This window comes from Nothobranchius furzeri, chromosome 9, assembly GCF_043380555.1.
Source record: "Nothobranchius furzeri strain GRZ-AD chromosome 9, NfurGRZ-RIMD1, whole genome shotgun sequence".
Classification (NCBI taxonomy): Eukaryota; Metazoa; Chordata; class Actinopteri; order Cyprinodontiformes; family Nothobranchiidae; genus Nothobranchius; species Nothobranchius furzeri.
Window position 1 is genome coordinate 7,655,079 of NC_091749.1, and position 24,711 is coordinate 7,679,789.

The 24,711-nt window shown below is 43.6% G+C and overlaps 2 protein-coding genes across 2 annotated transcripts; both read left to right on the forward strand.

Annotated features, from left to right (window-relative positions):
* The first annotated feature begins 243 nt into the window (after positions 1 to 243).
* Positions 244 to 3,798, forward strand: LOC107372901 (low choriolytic enzyme). Its single transcript, XM_015941095.3, has 10 exons — positions 244 to 399; positions 571 to 601; positions 695 to 760; positions 1,470 to 1,622; positions 1,820 to 1,937; positions 2,025 to 2,203; positions 2,404 to 2,485; positions 3,035 to 3,159; positions 3,283 to 3,340; positions 3,620 to 3,798. Coding segments are annotated over exons 1-10 (876 nt in total). The 5' UTR covers positions 244 to 336; the 3' UTR covers positions 3,621 to 3,798.
* A 5,374-nt stretch (positions 3,799 to 9,172) lies between these two features.
* Positions 9,173 to 12,033, forward strand: LOC129155091 (hatching enzyme 1.2). Its single transcript, XM_054735250.2, has 7 exons — positions 9,173 to 9,312; positions 9,398 to 9,553; positions 9,980 to 10,100; positions 10,182 to 10,360; positions 11,384 to 11,465; positions 11,542 to 11,666; positions 11,740 to 12,033. Coding segments are annotated over exons 2-7 (546 nt in total). The 5' UTR covers positions 9,173 to 9,312; positions 9,398 to 9,516; the 3' UTR covers positions 11,742 to 12,033.
* Positions 12,034 to 24,711: the final 12,678 nt, after the last annotated feature.

The window sequence follows — 24,711 nt, forward strand, 5'->3', positions numbered from 1 at the left end:
CCTGCATGGGACAGCTGGGATGGCGGGTTATTCAGTGGTTTTTAGTTGACTGGCGCTGGCAGCAGGTATGGTCTCAGCGGTTTGCAGGTTGTCTCTGGGTATTACAGAAGTGTTTGTGTGAATTCAGAGAGGAGAAGAGGAAATTCCAGTAAGTGTTGATGCCACTAGCGTCTTTGAGTAATAACTGCCACTTCCAGTTGAGCCAACAGGTCTTACCGAGCAGTGAGCCTTATTAGGACTGACGTCTGTTAGCTCTGCTGCCTTTATAAGCTGGGCTGGCGGCGGTTAGGGTAAGGGTTTAGTCTGGGCTCTGCTGCTGATCAACAACCACCAGCCATGGTCTTCCTCACTGCCATGCTCAGTGCACTCATCTGCCTCGTCTACAGCTCCACCTTACAGGTAAACCCAGCAGGTATTTACTGGCTGTAAAGCATCTTTGGACAGTTTCATGATGAATTCTGGTGTTTTATAACATCAGTGTTTCCATCCAGTCACTAATACACTCCATCCTGTAGCTTTATGAACTCTATCTGATGGATTCAGAGAGAACTAACAACCCTTTTATCTCAGGTTTCCTACGAAAACACAGAAGAAACCTCCGGTAAGACCTCTTGTGTGTGTGTGTGTGTGTGTGTGTGTGACACCTCTCTAGCTGGCCCTCTCTCTCTGAATCCTGCTGTTTTCCGCCCCACAGGCAGCAACGTGGACGACGATGACTTCAGTATTTCCACCTTGCTGGAGAAGGCCAACGCTAACCTGGGTAAACTCGTGCCGCCCTCAGATGATTGTGTTTTGTGAAATTTTAATTAAATCTGGAATATTTCTGTGCAACAAACCAGAAGCTACAAAAACGTGCTCAACTGCAAACACGAGTGGGCATTTTTTAACGTCTACAGTTGAGATGTAAGGAGAGACGAGTCAGAGTGGAAGACGACCCGTTCTTTCCTTTAAGACTTGTTGCCACGTCTGACCTGCTCCAAAAGCAGCTGAAGACATTCATCTAAAAGGCTCTTAGATGCTTTCTTTATGCATCTGTTAGCCAGCGTTCTGGATCTGAAGGTGACAGACAGATGACTAGTCTCCTTCCCTCCCTAGAGGACAGAAGTGCAGTTCAAACTGAACCAGAAGTGAAAAGTTGGAACCAGTTAGAAGTTTAACTTGTGAGAGTTCACGGGGTTCCTTCACTAGGAGAAAACATCTGATTTTAGATTCTGAGAGAAGTTCTTTACCTGAGCTCGAAAGGGGGCGGGGCTTGTTCACCTGAATCCTGTGAATCAGTCGTTTCTACAGGGACATTTACACTGAGTGACATGTTTTAATGATGCTTGGAGGACATGAGCATCAGGACGAGGCAGAAGAAGTGCATGTAGTCAGAAACCAGGGACACCAACATCACCCTGTTTTCATCCAGAGGAGAGCACAGCTGCAGCTCCGTAACACCACCTGTTCTTCTGCTCCTTCTCCTGCAGGAAAGAACCTGGATGAGCCTCTGGTGATGTTTGGAGACATAGCTGTTCCAACGGGTCTCCAGAACGCCGATCCCTGCACTGCACGGGGCTGCCTGTGGCCCAAAAGCAACGATGGCAACGTTTATGTTCCGTATCGGGTTTCCAACCAGTTCTGTGAGTCCGGTGGTTTGTGTGGGTGTCAGACACAGTGATGGAGTTAAAACGTTTAGATCTAACAGCTAAAACTGACCCTAAACCATCTGAGTTAGCGTAGACGGGTTGGGTCTGTGGGACTGAACAGAACCTAGCCGGTCTAGTGTAGGGCCCGGTATGTAGACGTCTGTTCATCCACCTGTCTCTGATGTTTCAAGCCCAAAGAGAACGGGACGTCATTCTCAACGGTCTTCGGTCCTTCGAAGCCTCCACCTGCATCCGCTTCAGGCCCCAGCAGCGAGAGCAGGACTTTGTGAGCATCGAGTCCCGCTCTGGGTGAGGCATGACGGTTCTGTTCGGATGACCTACCCCCACAGGGACCAGGCCTCGGGTCCAAGTGACGTTGCTCCTCTTTACTTTTAGGTGTTATTCATTTGTTGGACGCCGTGGCGGCGGACAGACCGTCTCGCTGAGTCGCCAAGGGTGTGTGTTCCACCAGATTGTCCAGCATGAGCTGCTCCACGCGCTGGGCTTCAACCATGAGCAGACGCGCTCCGACAGGGACAACCATGTGCGCATACTCCTGCAGAACGTCATATCCGGTCAGTCCAGTCTCCGCACCCACCAAAGTCTACTAGAGGAAATCAAATATATTGTTTTTCATACGATAAAACAAAATAAACATCCTTAAAAAGAATCAGGTTCTGGGTGAGAAAAGCAGAACAGAACTATGAGGTTCTGGTTCCCAGAACCTGGCAGCAGAGGTTCTGAACAACGTCTGAGTTGTGAATGTTCCTTACAGGACAAGAGCATAACTTCAGGATCATCAACACCAACAACCTCGGCACGCCGTACGACTACGGCTCCGTCATGCACTATGGAAGGTAAGCTCAGTGTCCGAGCAGAGCCAAGAGGTTCTGGACCGACTCCGGGTGTGAGTCACAGGAACATGGGCTTTGGAGCTCATTTAGGAACATCAGTGGAAACTCTGGTTCTCTCTGCTCCTCCCTAATGGTCTTTGGTCCTCTCTGAGGACTTGCCACCAGCCTCCTCTCAGAAGAGATCCCATGTGGTGACCCGCTGCAGATGCATGCGTTGTTAGTTGGTTCTGCTCTGGGCTCATTTGGACTCTGCAGGGTTCTGTAGGACTTTGTAGGACGGCTGTCTGGACCTTACTGAAGTAAGGGTTTTGATTCTGTTCACACAACGGAAACAGAACAGCACCGGTGATGTTTTTGGAGCCTTGCCACTTATCTTCAATTTTGTGTATTTTGTTCCCATCTGTGTTTTGGGTCCAGTACCGGGCCGGTCCATTTGATAAAGCAAAGGTGACTGGCCTGAGATGCCTTCCAGCAGCGGGAACCTGGAGGATGCTGGTTTGGGTTCATGGATAACCTCTGACCAACATCTGGCTCCCTTTGTGTGCACCACAGATTTGCTTTCTCCAGAAACCGAGAACCAACCATCATTCCCGTCCCTGACCCCAACGTGGAGATCGGCAGAGCCACCCAGATGAGTGCCAACGACATCCTGCGGGTGAACCGCCTCTACCGCTGCAGTAAGCTCCTCCTCCAAACACAGTCTGCTGGTTCCTGGGTTCTTGTCTTCTCCTCAGAAGATCACGTTGGACCCAACTGTGTGTCATCAACACATCAATAAGCCTTTTAACGTTTTTTTCCAGATTCAAACGTTCCTCAGAAGAAACCTTTGAAGATGTTCCGGGGTTACAGGAATCACTAGTAAGTGTTTCTGTAACTTCACACTGGTACCAGTTCAGGTTCTGGGTGGGGCAGCTTGTACTGATACATTTAGTACAAGTGCATCTGGACCTGAACAGCTGACCCTGTGGTTCTGCCTTCGTACGATGCTTCCTGTTTCCTGTGAAGCGTTGCGCTGCAGCGTGTGTGAAGCCTGAACACCAGAGAGCTTGGCCTCCTGTTTTCCTCTGTTGGAGGTTTCAGTGCCAAGTAGCTGAAGATTCCCTCTTTTCTGTTATTTTGTGTTTGTGTCACCAACAGGAAGCTGGGACGACATCGCTGTGCTTTATTCCATGGCTTGCCCACAGATGGAATCTCTGATTTCCGAGCTTTGTTCTGATCCGATGGGACAGGAACAGAAGCTTCAGAACCGCTGCGTGAAGAGCTGCTCTTTGGCCCAATGCAAAACTATAACTATTAAAGGTCTACCGTGCCATTTACACGTCCAGTGTGTTTGTGTTTGAAAGAGAGACAACTATCTTTTCTATAGCGCCTCTCAAGATGAGAATCACGAGGCGCTTCACAAAAACAATATTCAGACATAAAACAAGATTTCAAAAAGCGATTAAAAATATGTTCATGAGAAAAAAATAAAACACCAGAACCAGAGGCCACACACACACACACACACAGCCTGACTGATCCTCTCAGCAGCTGGACAAACTCTGACATATGGAGCTGAGGACGCTGGTGGAGATTAGCTTCTAGCTGGTTCAGATCTGAACGTGGGACTCAGCAGGTTCACCTGTGAGAATACCACAGATGTTACAGTCCAACATGGAAGAGGCAGTTTCTGATAATGAGTTGCATTCAATACAAGTTTATTTATAAAGCGCCAAATCACGAAAAGTCGTCTCAAGGACCTTCACATAATAAACATTCCAACACAGGTCAGGTCATTAAGCCAATCAGTACAAAGTTTCCTATATAAGGAACCCAGCAGGTTGCATCGAGTCACTGACTAGAGTCAGAGTCTTTACAGCAATCCTCATACTAAGCAAGCATGCAGCGACAGTGGAGAGGAAAACTCCCTTTTAACAGGAAGAAACCTCCAGAAGATCCTGGCTCAGTATAAGCAGCCATCCTCCACGACTCACTGGGGATGGAGAAGACAGAGCAGACACACACACACACACACACACACACACACACACACACACACACACACACACACACACACACACACACACACACACACACACACACACACACACACACACACACACACACACACACACACACACACACACACACACACACACACACACACACACACACACACACACACACACACACACACTCTCTAACACACACACACTCTAACACACACACATACGCACATGCACACACACACACACACACACACACCTACACACACACACACACACACACACACACACACACACACACACACACACACACACACACAGGCTTTGATTACTGGACCTCAGGGACCTGCTGGGAGTGTAGGGACTAAGAAGATCACCAATGTAAGATGGTGCTTGTCCATGTAAGGCCCTATAGACCAGAACCAAGTTCTTGAAATGAACCCTGAAGTTGACTGGCAGCCAGTGAAGCTGGAGGAGAAGCGGGGTGATGTGGGTGTGTTTGGAGGACTTGGTCAGAAGCCGAGCACAGGCATTCTGAACCACCTGTAGAAGGTTCAGGGAGGTTCTGCTCAGACACGTGAAAAGAGAGTTGCAGTAGTCTAAGCGTGAGGAGATGAAGGTGTGGAGAACTTTCTCAAGTTCAGAGCGAGACAGAATGGGACTCAGCTTTGCAATGTTCCTGAGATGGAAGAAGGAAGAGCGAACAAGAGAACTGACATGAGAATCCAGGGTGAGAGCTGGGTCAAAGGTCTGGTGTGAGAAGCAAGCTGGCCAAGAGAGTCTCTGAGTTTGGGAACAAGCTTGTCTGGGGCACAGATGAGGATCTCAGTCTTATCTTCATTCAGCTGAAGAAAGCTCCCAGCCATCCAGGTTTTGATAGAGTCTAAGCAGGTGTGTAACAGCTGCAGCTTAGACATCTCATGGGGCTTAAAGGAGATGTACAGTTGGAAGTCATCTGCATAAAGATGGTAGGAGATTCCTTTGAAGGAGCTCAGGATGTGCTGAAGAGGACGCAGATAGAGGAGGAAGAGCAGAGGCCCCAGCACAGAACCTTGTGGGACACCATGGGTAAGAGAGGTAGTGGAGGACCTAAACTTGGAGTCGGCCACAGAAAAAGAGCGCTCAGAAAGATAAGAGGAGAACCACTCCAGAGCAGTTCATGATAGGCCTACCCAGTCTCTCAGCCTCTCCTGTAGCAGGTGATGGTCAACAGTGTCAAAGGCTGCAGTCAGGTCCAGCAGGACCAGAACAGAACAGTCCCCTGCATCACTGTGAGTCAGAAGGTCATTGGAGACCCCAAGAAGAGCTGTTTCAGTAGAATGAGCTCTACGAAAACCTGACTGGAAGCTATCATAGATCATCAAGAGCAGCTGCGAGTTGTTTAGCCACAACCTTTTCCAAGATCTTGGAGATGAATGGAAGTTTAGAGATGGGTCTGAAGCTGCTATGGAGAGAGGGGTCAAGACTCGGTTTTTTAAGAAGTAGGTGGATTACAGCGTTCTTAAAGTAAGCAGGGACCTGACCAGAGACCAGAGAAGCATTAATTATAGAGAGCACGCTGGGACCGATGGACTGAAAAGCACTTTTAAACAAAGATGAGGGTAAGATGTGGAGGGGGCATGCAGAGGTCTTCATAGAGTTAACTAGTTTGGTTAACTCAGGCAAAGAAACAGGAGCAAAGCTATCTAGGATGATGGGCCTGGTTGGAGTCGGGAGAGGCAGCGATAAGGCTGAAGGAGAGATGCTAGATCTAACCTTATTGACTTTGTCCACAAAGAAAGACAGAAAGTTCTCACAGTCTGCAACAGAGTGGACGGAGGCTGTAGGAGAGACAGGAGAGACGATGCTGCTGATGGTGTTAAACAGCACCTTGGGGTTCCCTTTGCTCTGGGACACCAGGTTGGAGAAATGCGAAACCCTCGCGTCTCTGACTGCAGAGTTAAAGGCTGTCAGAAGATCCTTTAGCTGCAGCAGATGGACGTGGAGATGGGTTTTCTTCCACAAGCGCTCAATTTTTCTGCATTGGCGCTTTAGGCTGCGAAGGCTGTCATTAAACCAGGGAGTAGGGTTCACTGCAGGAACTGATCTGGTTCTGACAGGACAGATGTTGTCCAGAATGGAGAGGCAGTGCTCGTTAAACTGAGAAGTTCAGGAATCTGGGTCGTATCAGAAGAACAGGGTGGATCAAAAGCAGCAGAAAAATTGCTAGCTGTGCTCTCATTAAGAAAATGAGGACTAACCATACGGCGAGCAGGAGGTGGGGATGCAGAAACTGACAAGTTAAAGAAAATGCAATGGTGATCTGAAATATAAACGTCCTCAGGACAAACACTGTCAGCATTTAGACTCAGGGTAAAAACAAGGTCTAGAGTGTGTCCCCTGGTGTGTGTGGGGCCAGAAACATGCTGGGTAAAGCTGAAGGAGTCCATAAGGCTGGAGAAATTCATGGCAAAGTGATCAGAGGGATCATCAACGTGGATGTTAAAGTCACCAACAATCACCAGTCTGGACAGCTTCACAGTGGAGGATAGAAAGTCACTAAACTCCTGAAGGACAGAACTGTTTGGACCAGGTGGACGATATACCACAACACAGTAGAACGGGTCCTTACGCCCGACTTTAATCAGCTGCAGTTCAAAGGAAGCAAAGTGACCAGAGGTTGTAGAGCTACATGGATGATGGTCTCTGAAAACAGCTAGGCCTCCACCACGACCAGAACCCCGGGGCTGGCTACGAAAAGAATAACCACTCGGGCAAAGTTCAATCAGAGCAGAATAATCAGATGTTTGTTGCCAAACTTCAGTCAGAAACAGAAAATCCAGGTTTTTAGACAGAATTAGATCATTGAGCAGGAAGGACTTATTGTTAACAGAGCAGGTATTTAATAGAGCCATGCTGAGTGAGGTGGAGGAATCAGAAACTACAGAAACAGCTGGAGTTAGTGGACGTAAATTAGCAGGGTTAGATCCACGGTGTTTATAAAAACCACTTATGGAGGGAACAGGAGGAGAAACCACTGAGGAATGAGGAGAAACCGACCTTAAAAAACTTGTACGGAGAAACCGCGTCCCAAGCGGCCTGGCGGAAATGCGGAAGTGGCGCTCAAGTTGCCAAACAAAGGACAAGAAGCTAGAAGATCACAACGATGTTTACCAGATAAACCACGCTTTAAGAGAAGTCTAATTCTCACCTGGATTCCTGCTCTTTTACCTCTTTTCCTCCGACGTTTTCCCGGGACCAGATAAACATCGCTGGAGGCGCCCTGGTTGGAATCGTCGTTTGGCTCCGGGCCAGTGCGCCACTCAGATAAACAAACAGGGAGGTACGTCCTCGGTGCATCTTGGGCGATCGTGAACGAACGGAAGGACAGAAGAGTCTGGCGATCATAGGAGATGGTAGCAGGGACACTACTGAAGAGGATCACAGACAGGAGCAAGGTGGAAAAGAGGAGGTTAGTGGAGAACAGTTTGAAAAAGTGGACGGTGACCGCGGCTAAGCCAAGCACAGGCGCCACCTTGTTACCCTCCATGAGGCCACCTCAGCTCAGCAGAACATCATTGTAGCTTCTTGTGGGGAGAAAAAATAAAGTTAATGGCTGAAATTGCAGGAAATAACTGGTCTTCTGTAACTCCTCAAAACGTTTTTCCACCTTTCCAGTTCGTTAAATCTTTAATCAGACAAGATTGTGTTTCAAGCCTGCACACTTTATGTACCCGTATGCATCATTCAGCTTAAAGGTACATGGGTAACATAGGAACACTGACATGAATATGAGGATTAACATACAGAGGATAGATTAAAAGTATTCAGGATTATATGAGTGATCAAACATTTGTATTTTCTTCAGTTGTGATGGAGGACTAATATTGCACCTTTACAATTGTCCTCTAAACATTGTTGTTGTCTGAAGCTCAGTGTGATGATACATGACCTTTCAAAACACAACTGCAGAGCAAAAGAAGAGCATGTCCATGCTTTGGGTTCAAAGTCCCACAAGAAAAAGATGTGCACTTTAAAAGATGTGCACGTGTGCTACTGCACAGAAACAGGTCCGTTTGGGGGGGGGGGGGGGGGGGGGGGGGGTTTCAATGTCAAGGTCTCTGAGAGGCCCGTTTCCAGGACCTGATAAAACCGCCTCCACTCTGATACGAAGCAGCTTAAATACCCGAGTCCAGCCGCTCCCTCTCCACTCCACTGGTCCACATTGATCCAAGGTGAGCTCTGCGTCAGCCAGGTCTACATGTGTGTGTGTGTGTGTGTGTGTGTGTGTGTGTGTGTGTGTGCGTTCCAGAGGCTGTAGCTGAGTGTTTGTGTCCTGCAGGTGTAACAGGATGTGTCTCCGGTCTCTTCTCCCCGCTCTGGCGCTGCTGCTGTTCTCTGCCTGCTGTTGGGCAGATGTGGAGGTAGGACTTCATCATGACTGCCAGCAACACATCTGGAAGCTGGACTGTCTTAAATAAAAGCCATTCAGACAGGTTTAGTGTGGACCTAGTGAGAGAGTTCTGGTTCTGTCAGGTGAAGTCTCACCTTTTAACAGAGCTGCAGATGATAATCTCCTAACTAAGGATGGTGAGGAGGGAGTGTTGATGCTGATGTCAAAAACATTACTTGAAGCTGTTTTAGTAGAAGTCCTTGTTTCTGTTGTGCTCACACCTCTCTTTACCCCCCCCCACCCCACCCCCACCCACCCCACGTTGCAGCGTCAGACAGGTACGGTTCTTTCTACCGACACATTGAACTTGCTCCATGTGGCTGATGTGTTGATAAAATGTTGTTCCTGAGCAGACGACCTTGTGGAGGACCTTTCTGTGTCTGAACTCCTGGAGAGAGCCAACAGTAACCTGAGTGAGTCTGAGCTGCTGGTGCACTGATGGCTCCTCTTCCCTCACAGCCTGGGTGAGCGCTGACGTGTTGCTGTTGTGTGTTTTAGTCCGTTCTGAAGGTGAACCCATCTTGGTTGAAGGAGACATCGCTATTGGCAGCGAGGATGAGAGGAATGCTGATCCCTGTACCAGCCAGGGCTGCCTGTGGGGCAAATACACTGACGGGATGGTCTACGTTCCTTATTACATTGCCAGCCACTTCAGTGAGTGTCACACCGGGCCCAGAACCGCAGAACATGCTCACCTCGAGCTGTTCTTAACAGGTTCTGCTGTGGGTAGAGTTTAGTTTCCTCCAACAGGGTCATTTTTGTACCAGAACCCTAGATGCTTATCTGGGTCTGGAGGGAACCGAGTGCTCCACCAGCCAGGAGTCTGGCTCTGTAGAGCTCTACAAACTGAATTTAACGTATAAAAGACAACAAATCTGGATTCAGACTTTTCATAAAGCCGGCTCTAAGGGACAGAACAGAAGGTTCTGGTTGTGGGTTTTTTCCTGACTGAGCTCGGCACTGTTGGGTTTGCTGAAAACCCATCAGGACTTTGTGCTTCTAGAGCTTTGCTGGTTTGATCATCACAAGATAAACCGCTCTGACTGACCTGTTTTCTGGTCTGTTTTAAAATCCTGCCAGGTGACCGTGAAAAGGCCATCATCGTCCGTGGACTGGAGTCCTTCTCCTCCTTCTCCTGCATCCGCTTCCGACCCAGCAGAAGCAGCGACCGGGACTGGCTCAGCATTGAGTCCCAAAATGGGTAAAGGTCTCGTCCTGAAGAGCAGTTTGTGTGGAACACAGGGCCTCGTCTGAAATTCAGCTCACCTCTGACCCCGTCCAGGTGCTACTCCTTTGTTGGTCGTCGTGGCGGCAAGCAGGTGGTGTCCCTGGCCAGGCAGGGGTGCCTTTATCACGGCACCGTCCAGCATGAGCTGCTCCATGCTCTGGGCTTCAACCATGAGCAGACTCGTTCTGACAGGGACAACCACATCAGAGTCCTGCTGCAAAACGTTCAGTCTGGTAAGGCAGCTTCTCCTCACGCTGTCTGGATAAAACCCAGCAGAGAACCGGCTGGGCTGATCTAAAGTCAGAGCCCTCATGAAGCTAAAGGTGCAGCAAGAGCTGGAGATCTAAACTGTCTGTCAAACACAGGAAGATGTATTAAAGGAGAGCAAACAGACATTTTCCTTGTTGAATAAAGACAGCTTGGGTGGTCAACGGTAGCAGGCCCAAAGGTCAAAGCCGTGTGAGACCCACAGTTTATGTAAGTTAGAAAGTTTAAACATGTGAGAGAACAGCTTCTCTTCTGAGAAACCTTCATCATAATGTCACTACGTGGAGCCCTTCCTCCTCACAGCCTTACGAACACGAGCTCCACCCCTCCAGCCTCCACCATATGTAAAGTAAACGCACCCGCAGGAGGAACGGAGGATGTTAGCGGTAGCTCCTCCCTTAGAACTTCTCTTCTACGCTAAAAGAAGAAAGCCTGTTGTGTTCCAGGAGTGGTCGTAGGCCTAGCCGACAGAAATGGTTGAATTTCATTTTAAACCATGTCCCACAAGACACCCAGCTCCTGGTGCAACCACTGCTCTTCCTGAGTCAGGTTCAAACATGGAAGGTAGAACGCCAGATGAATCCATTTTCTGAACACATTATGAGGAGACTCACGGCTGTGACAGCGGCTTCAAGCTTCGTGGAAAGCTACCTTCTGGCTCTGAGGCCTGGAGAAACCAAGCAACCAACCAATCAGCGAGCAACTCGTGATCATGTTCATGTCGTGGCCGAGTGGGAGCGGTAAACGGCTTGTTTCAGAGCAGGTTAAGGGCCTGTAGCAGGGCTCCTGGGACAGATGAAAGCCAAAAGAAAGTGTCTTACGCTTTTTAGAGGCTCAAAGCCCAGTTTTAGATTGTTGGTCTCCTTTAAGTCAAACAGAAACGTTTCTGCTTTACTTTTATGTCGGTTGCATTGAGCCGTCTCGTCTGGCTGAGTGAGTCCGCATCTGCAAGCTAATCCTAGACAACATCATCTGTTTTATTTCATCAGGAATGGAGCACAACTTCAGGAAGATCGCCACCTTGAACCAGGGCACTCCGTATGATTACAACTCAGTCATGCAGTACCACAAGTGAGAGGAGCTGCTCTGCCTGTTGGTTCTTGATGTGAACCTTTGGTCCTTTTAAACACTCTGTGTCTTCCTTAAGGTATGCCTTCTCCAAGAACAACCAGCCCACCATGCTGCCCATCCCTGATCCCAACGTCTCCTTTGGAAATGCCAAGGAGATGAGCAGGATCGACATTCAACGCCTCACCAAGCTCTATAAGTGCTGTAAGTCCGTATGAGCTGCCACGTCGCCACTGGTCCCAGATCTGATCCACCACTGTGTTTCTCACTGTTACAGAGGAAGTCCAGCTGTGACGGCAGGAAGAGCAAGGAGACTGAAGCAGACCTGAGTCAGAGCAGCACTACTGCCACCAGAAAACCAAAACTCAGGACTTCACACTCTTTAGTGTTTGTGCTGCTCTGCAGCCTAGTTCAGAATGAAAATCATTCCCGTTCAGTTTTAACGTGAATCTTTTCATGCAGTGGGAGTGTGTCGTCCTCCTCTTAAGGTGGAGGTGACGGGTGTGAAATGTCACGCTTCTGATCTTGGCTCTGATTCCTGATGAATAAAACCTGCATTACTAGCACCCCAGCTTTCTGTTGTTGCTGATGCTTTTATTTTGTCTCCCTAGTGGGGTAAAGTCACAACATAAAAAACTTAATGTGATAAGGCGTTTTTACATCACTTCCTGTTTTCAGTGTTGCACTACGCGTTGCTGTTCGGTGTTTGCAGCTCGCTAAAATTGATCAGATTTCTCTGTACAAGGACATATCTGAGTTACTGTAGCACATAAACACACTAAAACACACATTTGCTGTTGTTCCACCTAGCTTTTAGGGAACCATTTGAGTTTGCACGCATTTGGTGTTGAACGGGTTGCTCGCCCAGTTAGCTTAGCCTCAGCACGGCTATGGCTACTTCTGTCTCTGCTTCTCCGTCTCCTATCTCTTGCTCTCTGTGTCAGATGTTTAGTTACTCCTCTGCCTCCTTTAGTGATAATGGTACCTGTAATAAATGTAGCATTTTTGTAGCTTTGAAGGCGAGGGTGTCAGAATTGGAGGCCCGGCTCCGCGCTTTTAAAAAGCCTGTAGATAGCCGTAGCTACTTAGCTAGCGCAGGGCTAACTGTCAAGTCACAGGAGCTGGACCCAAAATCAAATCTCGAGAACGAAGAGGTAAAAAGTAGGGATGTCCCGATCCGATCACATGATCGGAAATCGGCCCCGATCACGTGGTTTCAGACAGATTTTTTTTTCTGCCTTTAAGATCTTATAAAAACATTCCTGAACATTTTGGATTAATACACAACATTATTGACTAACAGCACTTATACATCAAGCAATATAGCAAAAAAGAGAGAGATGGAAAAGATATAAATAAAAATACAGAGAAGCAAAAATAAATAAATAAATAAATAAAATGCAGGATTATATATTACCCAAGCATATGTAATGCTTCAAATACACATTTTGTCTTAATCACCTTTTTGTTGTTTGAAGAAGAGATTGTATCTATAAATGTCTTTAAATCTACAACAAAATTATTAAACAACGGGTTCTTATGCATTACGTTACATTTGTGTATAAAAAACTTTGAAACAGAATCAGAGAAAGCAGGAGAGGGTCTTGCATCATAGTCTGTTGTCCCAAATAAAACATTTTTGAAACTCAACAGAAAGTCCACTTTAATAGTTCTTGAAATTAAAGTAGTGATATCTTTCCAAAAGATTTTTGTGACAGAACATTCCCAAAACAAGTGTACTGTAGTCTCTGGGTAGCGGTTACAGAAGGAGCAATATATATTAATGTTATGCTTAAAGCTTTTATGAAGAAAATGCTTAGTTGGGTAGAATCTATGAATTATTTTAAAAGAGACTTCCTTCATTTTATTGGTAATAAAAAATTTGCGGTAAAGTCCATATTCTTGTCCAGTTAAGATCTTGCCAGAAAGTGTTCCAGTAGCTAACACTGGATGGAATTGAAACGAGAGATTTTTGTAATAAAGAACGTATTTTGGAGTTAACTGATTTTCCCTGCGTGATGAAGCAGAGTTTGCCTACAGGTGTTTGCATAGGGTCTGTAGGGTTGTCTGGTCCAAACAGAGAAAAGTCAACTCCTTTAAACAACAGAAGTATGCCTGTCGGAATTGCATGAAGTACAGTGCTGTATTCATTTAAGGTTACTGAAACTTTATACTTCTTTAGAAATTCTGAATAAGTATAAAAGGAGCCTTCATTGTTAAGTAATTGGGAAACATTCAGAATAGCATTGCTAAACCAGTTATGGAAAAATAAGGATTTGTTGTTGTACAAAATATTACAGTTATTCCAAATAAAGCATCTGTGTGGAGAAAAGTTATTTTTATATGCAAGGGACCATGCTAATAATACTTGCTGGTGGAAATTAGATAGCTTGATTTGTATTTTAGAGATATTGTAGTTGCATAGGATAGGAGGGTGAATTCTAGGCCACCTAGGTGTGAGAAAACATATTTTGAGCTAAAATTCCATATAGAGTTTGGATTTTTAAGATAGGCTCTAATCCACTTAATTTTAAATGTGTTATTGAGAGAGTCAAAGTCTATAGCGTTTAGACCACCTTCCTTATCGTTATTTAAGACAATAGATTTACATAAATAATGAGTTCTGTTCTTCCATATAAAATCATATAACATTCGATCTGCACATTTGATTATAGATTTGTCTACATACAAGGACTGGGAGGCATAAATTAACCTAGTCAAGCCTTCTGCTTAAGTGAGCAATACTCTACCTTTCTTTTTTATTTTTTATTTTATTTGTGTGTGTGTGTGTGTGTGTGTGTCCTGTCTGACTGTGAAGCAAACAGAATTGATGTGTGGGAGAGCATAATAGTCTACTTTTTTAGTGCTTCGTTTGTGCTGATTTGTGCAGGTAAAACTGACGTTTGTGCTGCAGCGGTTTCTGAGATATATGCTTGACAACATTTTTTCAAATACAATGTGTGCCTTTTGTTTGTAAATGAGTTCAATAAAGTTTAGCAAGAAAACCTGTCTCCTTTATGTTTTTAAATAATCTTTATTTGTTGAACATATACAGTAGTAATCAATGTTACTTTTACAAATATTTTTCTTTCATCAATATGAGATATTAGTAAAAAAAATGTGTTCCACCAGGATTTGAACCCCCACCAACAATCTCCAAGTGCTACCCTTCTTAACCACTGTCCCACAGACCCTGCTGCAAATATCAGTACAAGGGCAAAACATAGCACAAAGGAAACCTCTTTCATTTATTTATTTTTACTTTATTGTGAACAGAAAAATCACCATTTACATCGATGTCTTTCCACAAACGAACAAGCTAGCAGTGTTGCCATCAATGCAAAGATTTTGGTTGGAAAAAAAGTGTAACAAGTAGGTTTTTATTGGATTATTTTATTTACTACGCAAGGTATTTTCTGAACAAGGTAAGATAATTGAAATTAAACTGTACATGCTAAGTTAATACAGGATGTAGTACACGTTAAAATTCACCAACAAGCCAGGAAGTGTGATTTTTTAAAAACATTTAATATCTTTCGAAATAGATTATTTTATTTGCTAATTCAGGAAAACTTAATTAGGCTTAATAAAGCAATTCAAAAATAGCCAGGACACTGAACAAAAGTGCTATATAGTACATGTTTAAGTTTAAAACAATATTCAGACAGAATAATAGAAACAATTAAACAGCATTTAATTTAATTACATTACATTTTAATAGCACTATGATAAAGACAAATAGTAAAATATTTCTATATTGGTGGAGAACTGGGTTTCTCCATGCTGATTATATAGCCGAGGCATCATTTGATCCATCCTAATCATACTTTCTTTTAATTCTGATTTAGATGCCTCGACGGCCATCTGTAGACAGAGACTCACTTTTTGAAATCCTTTGCATCTCAAAAGAGGCCATATTCCAAAATGGCAAAATAGCCACTCCAACTGCCCCAGCATGGACAGAGATGAGTCATCAGCTGGAAGACAAGATGTCAGCAAAAGCCCTGTACACCTTTGTGAAGCTGAACAGACATAACATCTGGTCAGTTTTGGAAATCACTGATGAGGAGAGTGATGGTGAAACAGAGGTAGATTCCGGTGACATTTCCTCTGGACAAGAAAACTGTCTGGCCTTTAAACTTGAGGTACCTTTTGAGGACTGGGTCAAGTTCATTCCAGAAAAGGTTAAATATAAGGACAAGTTTTCTCATTTTCAAAAAAGAGAATACACTATTTTGAAGCCTGGTACTTGGACTCATATCTTGAACAATCTTATCTGGAAGAAAGTGAAAAACACATGCACACTTGTTTTCCGAAGAGCGAAGATCCATCCAACCACCAACAATAATTATTTGAAAATTAGAGGCCACTGTAAGGAATGCCAAGCTCAGGTGGAAATGTCATGTGACACAAAGCCAGCAATTAATAGTCCAATGCTGCTCCAGTGTTCTATTACACATATAGACGTGTTCCTGCACACTGGCTGTTCCAAGCGGTTCATGTCTGGAAACTTGCGTGACGAGATTTCCAAAGAGCTGTGTAAAGGCAGGATGGAACCAGCTGTATGGAGGTCAGCCAAGGCAGCAGATCTCATGGATGTTGGAGATCCTGAGCCAAGCCACCTTCCAAATTTGGCCACCCTGCGAAAGGCCAAACAAGAGAGGAAAGATTCGGAATCAGGGCACAAAGATCCCATTGTATCTTTACATTTATTTAAATATAGTGCACCAACCTGTGGTAGTATCCGAGATATTGGACTGGACAGGTTTTTTGTCACTATTGGAGTCAAACTCCGTTGGATGTTTACAAAACGTTGTCCAATAAAATGGTAAGTGGCCTGTATTTGATAAATGGCCTGTAATTGATGCAGCGCCTTCTAGAGTCATGGAACCCCTCAAGGCGCTTTACAACACAATCAGTCATTCACCCATTCACACACACATTCACACACTGGTGGGGATGAGCTACGACGTAGCCACAGCTGCCCTGGGGCGCACTGACAGAGGTGAGGCTGCCGAGCACTGGCGCCACCGGTCCCTCCGACCACCACCAGCAGGCAATGTGGGTTAAGTGTCTTGCCCAAGGACACAACGACAGCGACAGACTGAGTGGGGCTTGAACCTGCAACCTTCCGATTACGGGGCGAGCACTTAACTCCTGTGCCACCTTCACCCCCCCCAAAAAAATCCCTCAACTGTGTGATTTGACGCAACGGGCTCAGTTGTGAAAAAACTGCAAACACCAAATGGCAGATCTGGTCATGTCTTTCTTTACCAAGGCGTTCTGACAGCAAAAAGTTGCCCCAGTGTCCCAGTAGTGCAAATGTTGTCAGAAAAACATGATATTAATGCCATTGCAAACTAGTTGACAGAATGGATTCGTTCGGGTGCACCTGTACCAAAGGAAGCGGTGAGTGACTTTTCTCTAGCTATTCTTGGTGCTCTGGTCAAGGCTCCTCACCCTGATCTGAAGTCCTACATCAACGAATGCTTTCATGTCCTTCTTGGAACTCGGGCTGCTAAACTTCCCCCTTGTTTCATCAGGGTGGATGTTGCACACTGCATCAAGATGATATGCCAGTGGGACTGCCTGAAGAAGTAAACACACCGTGTTAAAGATTTCTTTGTCAGGTCAATTGCAAAACTTCTGCAGTCACAGTGCTTGGACTAAGCGAAACACCTCTTACGCAGTGGCGGTTCTACATGGAATTACTCCCCGGGCGAGGCCCCCTTTGAGCCCCCCACCCCCACCACCACCGCCACACCACTCCGCCTGCACGAACACATGCGTGTTTTCTACAAACAGGCATGTTTTATTATTTTTATTTTTCTAAGTTGCACATATTTACATTAATTACTATGAAGTTGTCAGAATGTAAAGCAATATGCATTATATACTGTATCAAAATATATAGAATCAAATATACAAAAACAACTAAACTAACTAAATATTAAGAATATATGAACATAATACATAATAAATATTCTAAATAGCAAAAATATTTCACACATAACAAACTAAACATAATTACTACATGATTGCACTTAGAACAGAAAACACAAACTAAAATTAAAACCTAACCTTGATGCAAAGTCATCAATAATGCCATCATATGAAATCTGCTCCCCTACTGAGTGATTGATCCTAATCAGAGCCAGGTTAGTGAGCCGCCCCTGAAACATAGTTGACCTCAGGTATGACTTGATCAAGTTTTGAAAAGCTCCTCTCAGCTTGAGTCACAGTGACTGGCAGAGCAGTCCAAAAGTTGGGGTAGATCTCCAATAGATCTTTGTCGTGATCCATAATATTTTAGAATTGCCTCTGTCACAATCTGCTCCTGCCTCCCTGACTGTGGGTGTGTCCGAATCCACGGGAAGGATGCTTGTAAGAGTGCGGTGACGTCACAGTGCAGCGACGAGTACTGTCCGAATTCCAAGAATACTCATTCTCACCTCCTAAAACGCGTCCTTGCTCTGCCCACATTTCGAGGATGGGTCTGTTGTATCCTCACAGAACAAGGCTATCCCAGCATGCTTTGCGTGCCGGCTGTGGATTTTCAACAGGCAGAGAAAATGGGGAGAGCTTTAAACGTAAGTTTGTTAAAAGCTAGCCATAGAATCCTTAAAAGCTTAAAGCGGTTCAGTTTATAGACATTTTTCGTTTGAAATCAGCCAGAACGAGTTTGTATCGTGGGTCCCAGTTATTCCCGTGTGTGTGTGTGTGTGTGTGTGTGTGTGTGTGTGTGTGTGTGTGTGTGTGTGTGTAGCGAATTAAACTTGGCATTTGTTTTAAGGACAACGGAGCAAAGAAGCGTTTTTATTAAGCTTAGAGGTGAAGAGTGAAGCTGTTTACACACAACCACACAAGTTCGGTGAAAAGTAGTTTTACATTCAGGGATTTACACAGCTGACACGTTTTAATGAAGTAAAAAGTTTGTGTGAAGAATAAAAGTTTTATCTTCTCATGTGGATAAATGTAAAAAAGTGTTTATTGCCTTTTTGTCACCTGTGGTCTGATTTTCTCTGTAGGACTGCATGTGTCCAGGGTCAGGAGAGGCTTTACCTGGTGGTCCTCCTGGGAGAGAGGCCTTCTACTGTCATCATGTTATTGTTATTTAGCTGTTTGATATTTGAACGCGTTTATTAAAACAAATACTAATAACTTTCTGGTCATTGATTTCATCACCAGTTTTATTATTAAAGATGTTTTTGAACATGTTACATGAACAGAAAATGAAAAGATGGTAAGGAGACAAGATTATTTATAATACGTTACACTTATTTACAGATCAAAACCAGTATGGACCAGTTATGTACGGTTAAAGCAGGATTAACCTGAGTGACTCTTCCTGGATCATTTATTTAAACTGAGTGAGCAGGAAGCCTTTAACAGTGCAGCTGGATCTGCTGCAGGAGGATCCAGACGTGGATGGAGGGCTGGAGCAGACCCGTGGCTGGACATTTCTGGCCAGAGGAACATCATACAGGACAGTCTGCAGAGAGCTTTGGGACGCTTCCTCTCACTGTCCACTCCATCGTCCATCTACAGGGCCTGCTGGGCTGGCTCGGACGACGGCTGTTACATCTCTGTGAATGACTTGCCTGTTAACAATAGTGGTGGTCTGCTGGTACCTCCTGCAGGACAGAGCACCACTGACCTCCTCCACACACATCTTCCTCAGGCTCATCCTCCAGACTCACAACCTCACCAGCACCGATGCAGATGTGCAGCACAGTGCATGCTGACCTGTAATAGATTCAAAAAAGGTTTTTTATAGAAAAATGTAAAACAAAACATATAACCTGCAGTACACTGGTTCTGTTCAGTTCAAAGAAAAGCAGCAGGGAAAACTACAGAGAATTTACATTTTTAAGACAGATCTAATCATTATTAGGCTTAAGTTGAATAAACAAATGCACATTGAAAACACTTCAGTGCTATTTTATTAAAAAGCCTGTTTTTTAAAACGTTTTACACCATTTGATGCTAAATAAGTTCTAAGGTCCAATTTACATTAGAAAACATCCTACTGCGTTCAACATTTATAATGCATTTGGTTTATATTAATTACCTACATGATAATACTCTGTAGTAATGTGTTGTGTACGTTTAACAAGTTCATTCTGTAGCTTAAAACATACATGAAACCATCTAAAGTTAACATGTAAGTCCTGAAAGCTTCTAGAATAAACAAAGTTACTTTACCTGAAAACGGTTGTGAACAAACGCTGCTGATGGACGTGAAGCTGCTGTAGCTCCTTAATATTCCTGCTCGATTTTCACTAGCTTTAGCATTTTTCCTTTGCGTGTAGCTGCCGCCACGGCTGTGACGGGATGGGACCTACGGGCCACCGTAGAGGTGAAGGATAGACTGTCCGAATTCAGAGCAGCTGACTTCCGGTTTTAGCGGTCTTCAAGGACCCGGCCTTGCTAGACCGGCGAGGACCTGTACTCATAAGCATCCTTCCTGTGGATTCGGACACACCATATATTGCCTCAGACATTACTGAGAACATGGAAGCAGAGCTCTGCCCACTACCTGTAACACCTTCCAAACTCCCAGCAGAGAAACAAAGTAAGACACACGACGCTGAAACAAGCGTCCTCTCAGAGTTAGCATCGCTCACCTCCTTCATAAATACTAGACCAGATGCCCTGGAAAAGATGGTCAGTAAAAACTCTGTTGTAATTTCTGAGGCTAAAGAAGCAATTAAAGATGACTCCAAGCAGACTGAGAGCATAAAAGAGTCAATAGACTTCATCTGTGATGATCTAAGGGAGCTAAAAATCAAAGTTGATTGCTCTGAAAGTCAAGTGAGCATATGCCAGAAATCCTGCAACTTGCATGAGAACCGTATCTCCCAATTTGAGAGTTACTCTCGTCGATGGAACTTACGACTTTTTGGATTGGAGGAAAAAGAAAATCGAGATCTGCGGAGGGAAGCCATCAGCATCTGCCAAGTTTTGCTACCAGAGGCAAAAAACGAGTTACTGGGAGTGATTGACGCGGTTCATCGATTTGGAGTAAAGAAAAGCAGCGACACGCGTCCTAGAGGGATCATCATTCGCTTTGGCCTTCGGTTTTATCGGGATGCTGTTTGGCGTTCTGCAGAACGCTCTTCCTTCCTACAAGAAAAAAAGCTGAGGTTTGTTGAAGATCTATCTGCAGAAGAACGAGATAAAAGACAGAAATTATGGGCTGCAGTTGAAAAGGCAAGGAAAGGAAACATAAAGGCCTACTTTGTAGGTGGATGGGCCTTTGTGAACGGAACAGAAATTCTCCCTCTGTAAATAAGGCTCAGTTCAGTTCTGCCTTCTAATAAAACACTTAGTGACTTATGTTTATATCTAGTGGTATTTTGATGCACATTCTACCACAGATGATTGTTATTATAAGTTACTCTTACATTATCTATGGGTTAGAGTTAAATCTGTAGTGTAGTGTAGACAGTTGCTGTACTCACTGTTCAACCGTAAAATATTTGTCTCATTACACTTAAACTTACCCCAGACCAGACTGTTTAGAATATTTTAGGTCGGCAGGTTGCCAGAACTCACATTGTTTTGTTAGTTGTAGAAGACTCAATTTTTCTAAAAGTTACATTTTGTTCTAACTCTTGTCTTTTATACTTTTTTATGTCTTTGCCTATCATTTCGTTAAATGCGAGAGGTCTTAGGAATCATTTGAAACAAAAAGTCATTTTACTTTACTGTAGACAACAGAAGACTTTTGTTTTCTTCAGGAATCCCATTCGGTTTCATCAGATTTAAATTTCTGGCATTCGCAGTGGGGTTCTGATATTTGAATGTCACATGGAACAGAACAATCTGCTGGAGTGTCTATCTCAAAGAATCGTTTTAATGGATCTGTCTTAACTTCTGAAACTGACTAAGCAGGACACTACATAATACTTGTGGTAGAACTGACAAATATAATTTTAATCCTATCAAATATTTACGGTTACAAAAAATGGTTAGAGAACTCTGTTTTTATAGATAAACTGGAAGAACGCTTACAGTACTATTTAACTAAATATCGAAATGGCAAAATAGTTATAGGAGGAGATTTCAATATTGTTCTAAATAATTTAATGGACAGGTGGCCACCTAAATACAATAATAATTATCGAAATAACTTTCTAGCTTCTTTTATTGATGGAAATAAATTAATAGACACATGGAGAGAAACACACAAGTTTCAAAGAGAGTATAAGTGGGCTAATAAATCTTTATCATACTGTTCAAGAACTGACTATTGGCTCATATCCAAGGACTTTAACAATGTAGTTACAAATATTCTACATTCTCCTTTAACTGATCATAAAACCATATATATTTCTGTTCCCTTAATACCAGCACCTAATAATATTAATCATTCATGTTGGAAACTTAATAGCAGTCTTCTTAAAAATACGGAAATCTGTTTGGCAGTGGAGAGTCTCATTGGGAGATTTTGGGAAAAGGCCTTGGAAGAAAGTTCTTTTAGCCTTAATCGGGAGCTATTTAAATATGAAGGTTCAAAGTTGCTTAGAAAATATAGTAGGGACTTGGCAAAGAAAAGGAAAAAGGAAGGAAGTGAAATTGTGCAAAAAATTACTTTTTTATCTTCGAAACCTTCTGCTTCTTTAACCACAAGTGAAAAAAACGATGCTTGAGGAAATGCAATATAAACTAGATGAGATGTATAAAAAGAGAACAGTAGGAGCATATATCCGATCACGTAAACAATGGATAGAAGAAGGTGAACAAAACTCTGCCTATTTTTTTAGACTCGAAAGACAACATTCTAAAAATAACTCCATAAGACAACTGAAAATAGATGGTTTGGTTGTAGAAAACCCCCCAAAAATAGCTAATTACTGCTCTGAATGTTATAGTAATCTATATACATCTAGTTTTTACAGGCACTCAACTAGTCAATTTTTCAACTCACTTCCTAGTAAAAGAAAACTGGCAGCAAGTGATACTGGCTTCTGTGACAGCTCAATAACCTTAAGTGAAGTAAAAGCAAATAAATCGCCGGGATCTGATGGACTTACAAGTGAATTTTACAAAAGATTTTCTGAAAGTTTAACGCCATTTTTACTGGCAGTTTATACGGAAAGCATTCAGAAACAAACACTTCCCCCTACGTTGCATCAAGCAGTCATTACTCTTGTCCCTAAGCCAAATAAAGACTCTCTACTGTTAGACAACTGGCGTCCGATCCCCTTACTTAACAGTGATTACAAAATACTTGCTCTGGTCGTAGCTAACAGAACTAAAATAGTAATTGACTCAGCTGTTGACGAATGTCAATCTGGTTTTATGAAAAATCGTCACATTTATAATAATCTTAGGCTGATTATAGATATACTATATTACTCAGAATTTATAGAGGATAACAGTTTCATTCTCTTTTTGGACTTTCGTAAAGGGTTTGATACTATAGAGCACATATGTCAGAGTCAAGGCCCGCGGGCCAGATGCGGCCCGCGGAGCATTTTTATGTGGCCCGCGAGATAAATATCAAAAATATATTAAAACTGGCCCGCTGGCCGATTTTACCGCAAAGACTTCAACTCCCATGATGCTTTGCTGCGTCAGCGCGGAGCAGACGCGCCCCCTCCTTTGTGTTTCTTCTAGCCCGAGGCAGTCAGAGGTAGTTGGGTGTCTGCAGCTCCGCTGTCTCGGACAAACTACACTCCTCTCACTCAGCGCCGAGTTCACTCAGCTGTTTTCTGACGTTGAAGCCCAGAAACGGAGATTCTAGCCGCTCAGTAATGTGTTCACGACTTAAAGAGGAAGTTTTCCAACTAACGTCCAGACAGAGCTGATATAACTCCAGCGTGCAGCAACACGCTCAAACCAGCACGTGGCTGCTGTCGTGTTTCCTCCCCGACTCACAACAACGTGGTCAAGCTGCTCAGACATGTTCATCAGCACAAACCTATGTGAGCACCTGTTGTCATCTAATGTTGTCATTATTATGATGAAGATGAACAAAACAACAGGAGTCTCCTCCTCAGCTCAGATCAACCCCATGATGCAGGTATCTGGCTGGAACAGGTGAGCATCACAGTAAACCAGTGGAGCAAACTGAGCTTTAAATATGTTGGTTTTATGCTCTTTTTCTGCTCCAAAACATGAAAGTTAACAGGTGAGATGTTGCATTTTCAGTTAAGATAAAATGATATTTTTATTTTGTTGTTGGCCCGTGAGAAAAGATTTAACCTACAGTAAACAGGAAGTGGAAAGGCTGCAGATAGATGAATAGAATAGAAAATCCCTTTATTGTTCCACAGTGGGGAAAGCTAGACGTCACAGCAGCGATGACACTTATTACAGGAGAAAAAAAGGAGAATAAAAATAAGAAAAATTAATAAACAACAAGAAAACATAAATCCTGAATAGATTTTAAAAATGCTGATTATACCACAAGTAATGAATACCACGGATGCCTTTTATGTAAAACTGACTTGTTCGTGTGTAATTTGGTTATTCCACATTCAGTGTTAATGCAGAAATATGTTTGTTTCCAAATTTAAAGGTTCAAAATTGCATATATGTTGATAAAGAAAATGTGCAAATTTGCCGTCACTTTTTCAAAAAATATTAAGTTTGGCCCTCGACTCTGTCCCAGAGTTTCATTTCGGCCCCGTGTGAGTTTGAGTTTGACACCCCTGCTATAGAGCATGAATTTATATTCACTACTCTTGAAACATTTGGTTTTGGTGATTTTTTCTTGAATTGTGTTAGAACTTTGTACGCAGGTGGAAATAGTTCAGTAAAACTCTCAACAGGTACATCCCCTAGATTTAATCTTCAGCGAGGAGTTAGGCAGGGATGCCCACTTTCTGTATACCTTTTCTTATTAGCAGCTGAGTTTCTAAATATACAAGTTAAGAACAGTACTGTACAAGGAATCACCACTGCAAACTGAACAATTTCTATAAGTCAATTGGCTGATGATACAGCTCTAGTTTTAAAAAATATTTCACAAATCTCCCCTGCAATCTATTACCTATTGCAATCTATACCTATTGCATCTTTCACTAAAGCCTCAAGTCTGTCTCTTAATATAAATAAATGTGAGCTGATGCCAATCAAAGAATGACCCTACTCTTCAATCTGTGGCATCTCGGTCAAAGACTCTGTTAGATACCTTGGTATTAATATTTCTAAAAATGGTAAGCAGAAGGCTTGTCTAGGTTAATTTATGCCTCCCAGTCCTTATATGTAGACAAATCTATAATCAAATGTGCAGATC

Bases quoted from the DNA above. Each gene is read 5' to 3' on its own strand.
- LOC107372901 (XM_015941095.3), top strand. From the start codon at position 337: ATGGTCTTCCTCACTGCCATGCTCAGTGCACTCATCTGCCTCGTCTAC. The intron at 602-694 runs GTAAGACCTCTT...TCCGCCCCACAG, and splicing joins AAACACAGAAGAAACCTCCG to GCAGCAACGTGGACGACGAT. The intron at 2,204-2,403 runs GTCAGTCCAGTC...TGTTCCTTACAG, and splicing joins CCTGCAGAACGTCATATCCG to GACAAGAGCATAACTTCAGG.
- LOC129155091 (XM_054735250.2), top strand. From the start codon at position 9,517: ATGGTCTACGTTCCTTATTACATTGCCAGCCACTTCA. The intron at 10,101-10,181 runs GTAAAGGTCTCG...GACCCCGTCCAG, and splicing joins AGCATTGAGTCCCAAAATGG to GTGCTACTCCTTTGTTGGTC. The intron at 11,466-11,541 runs GTGAGAGGAGCT...GTCTTCCTTAAG, and splicing joins TCAGTCATGCAGTACCACAA to GTATGCCTTCTCCAAGAACA.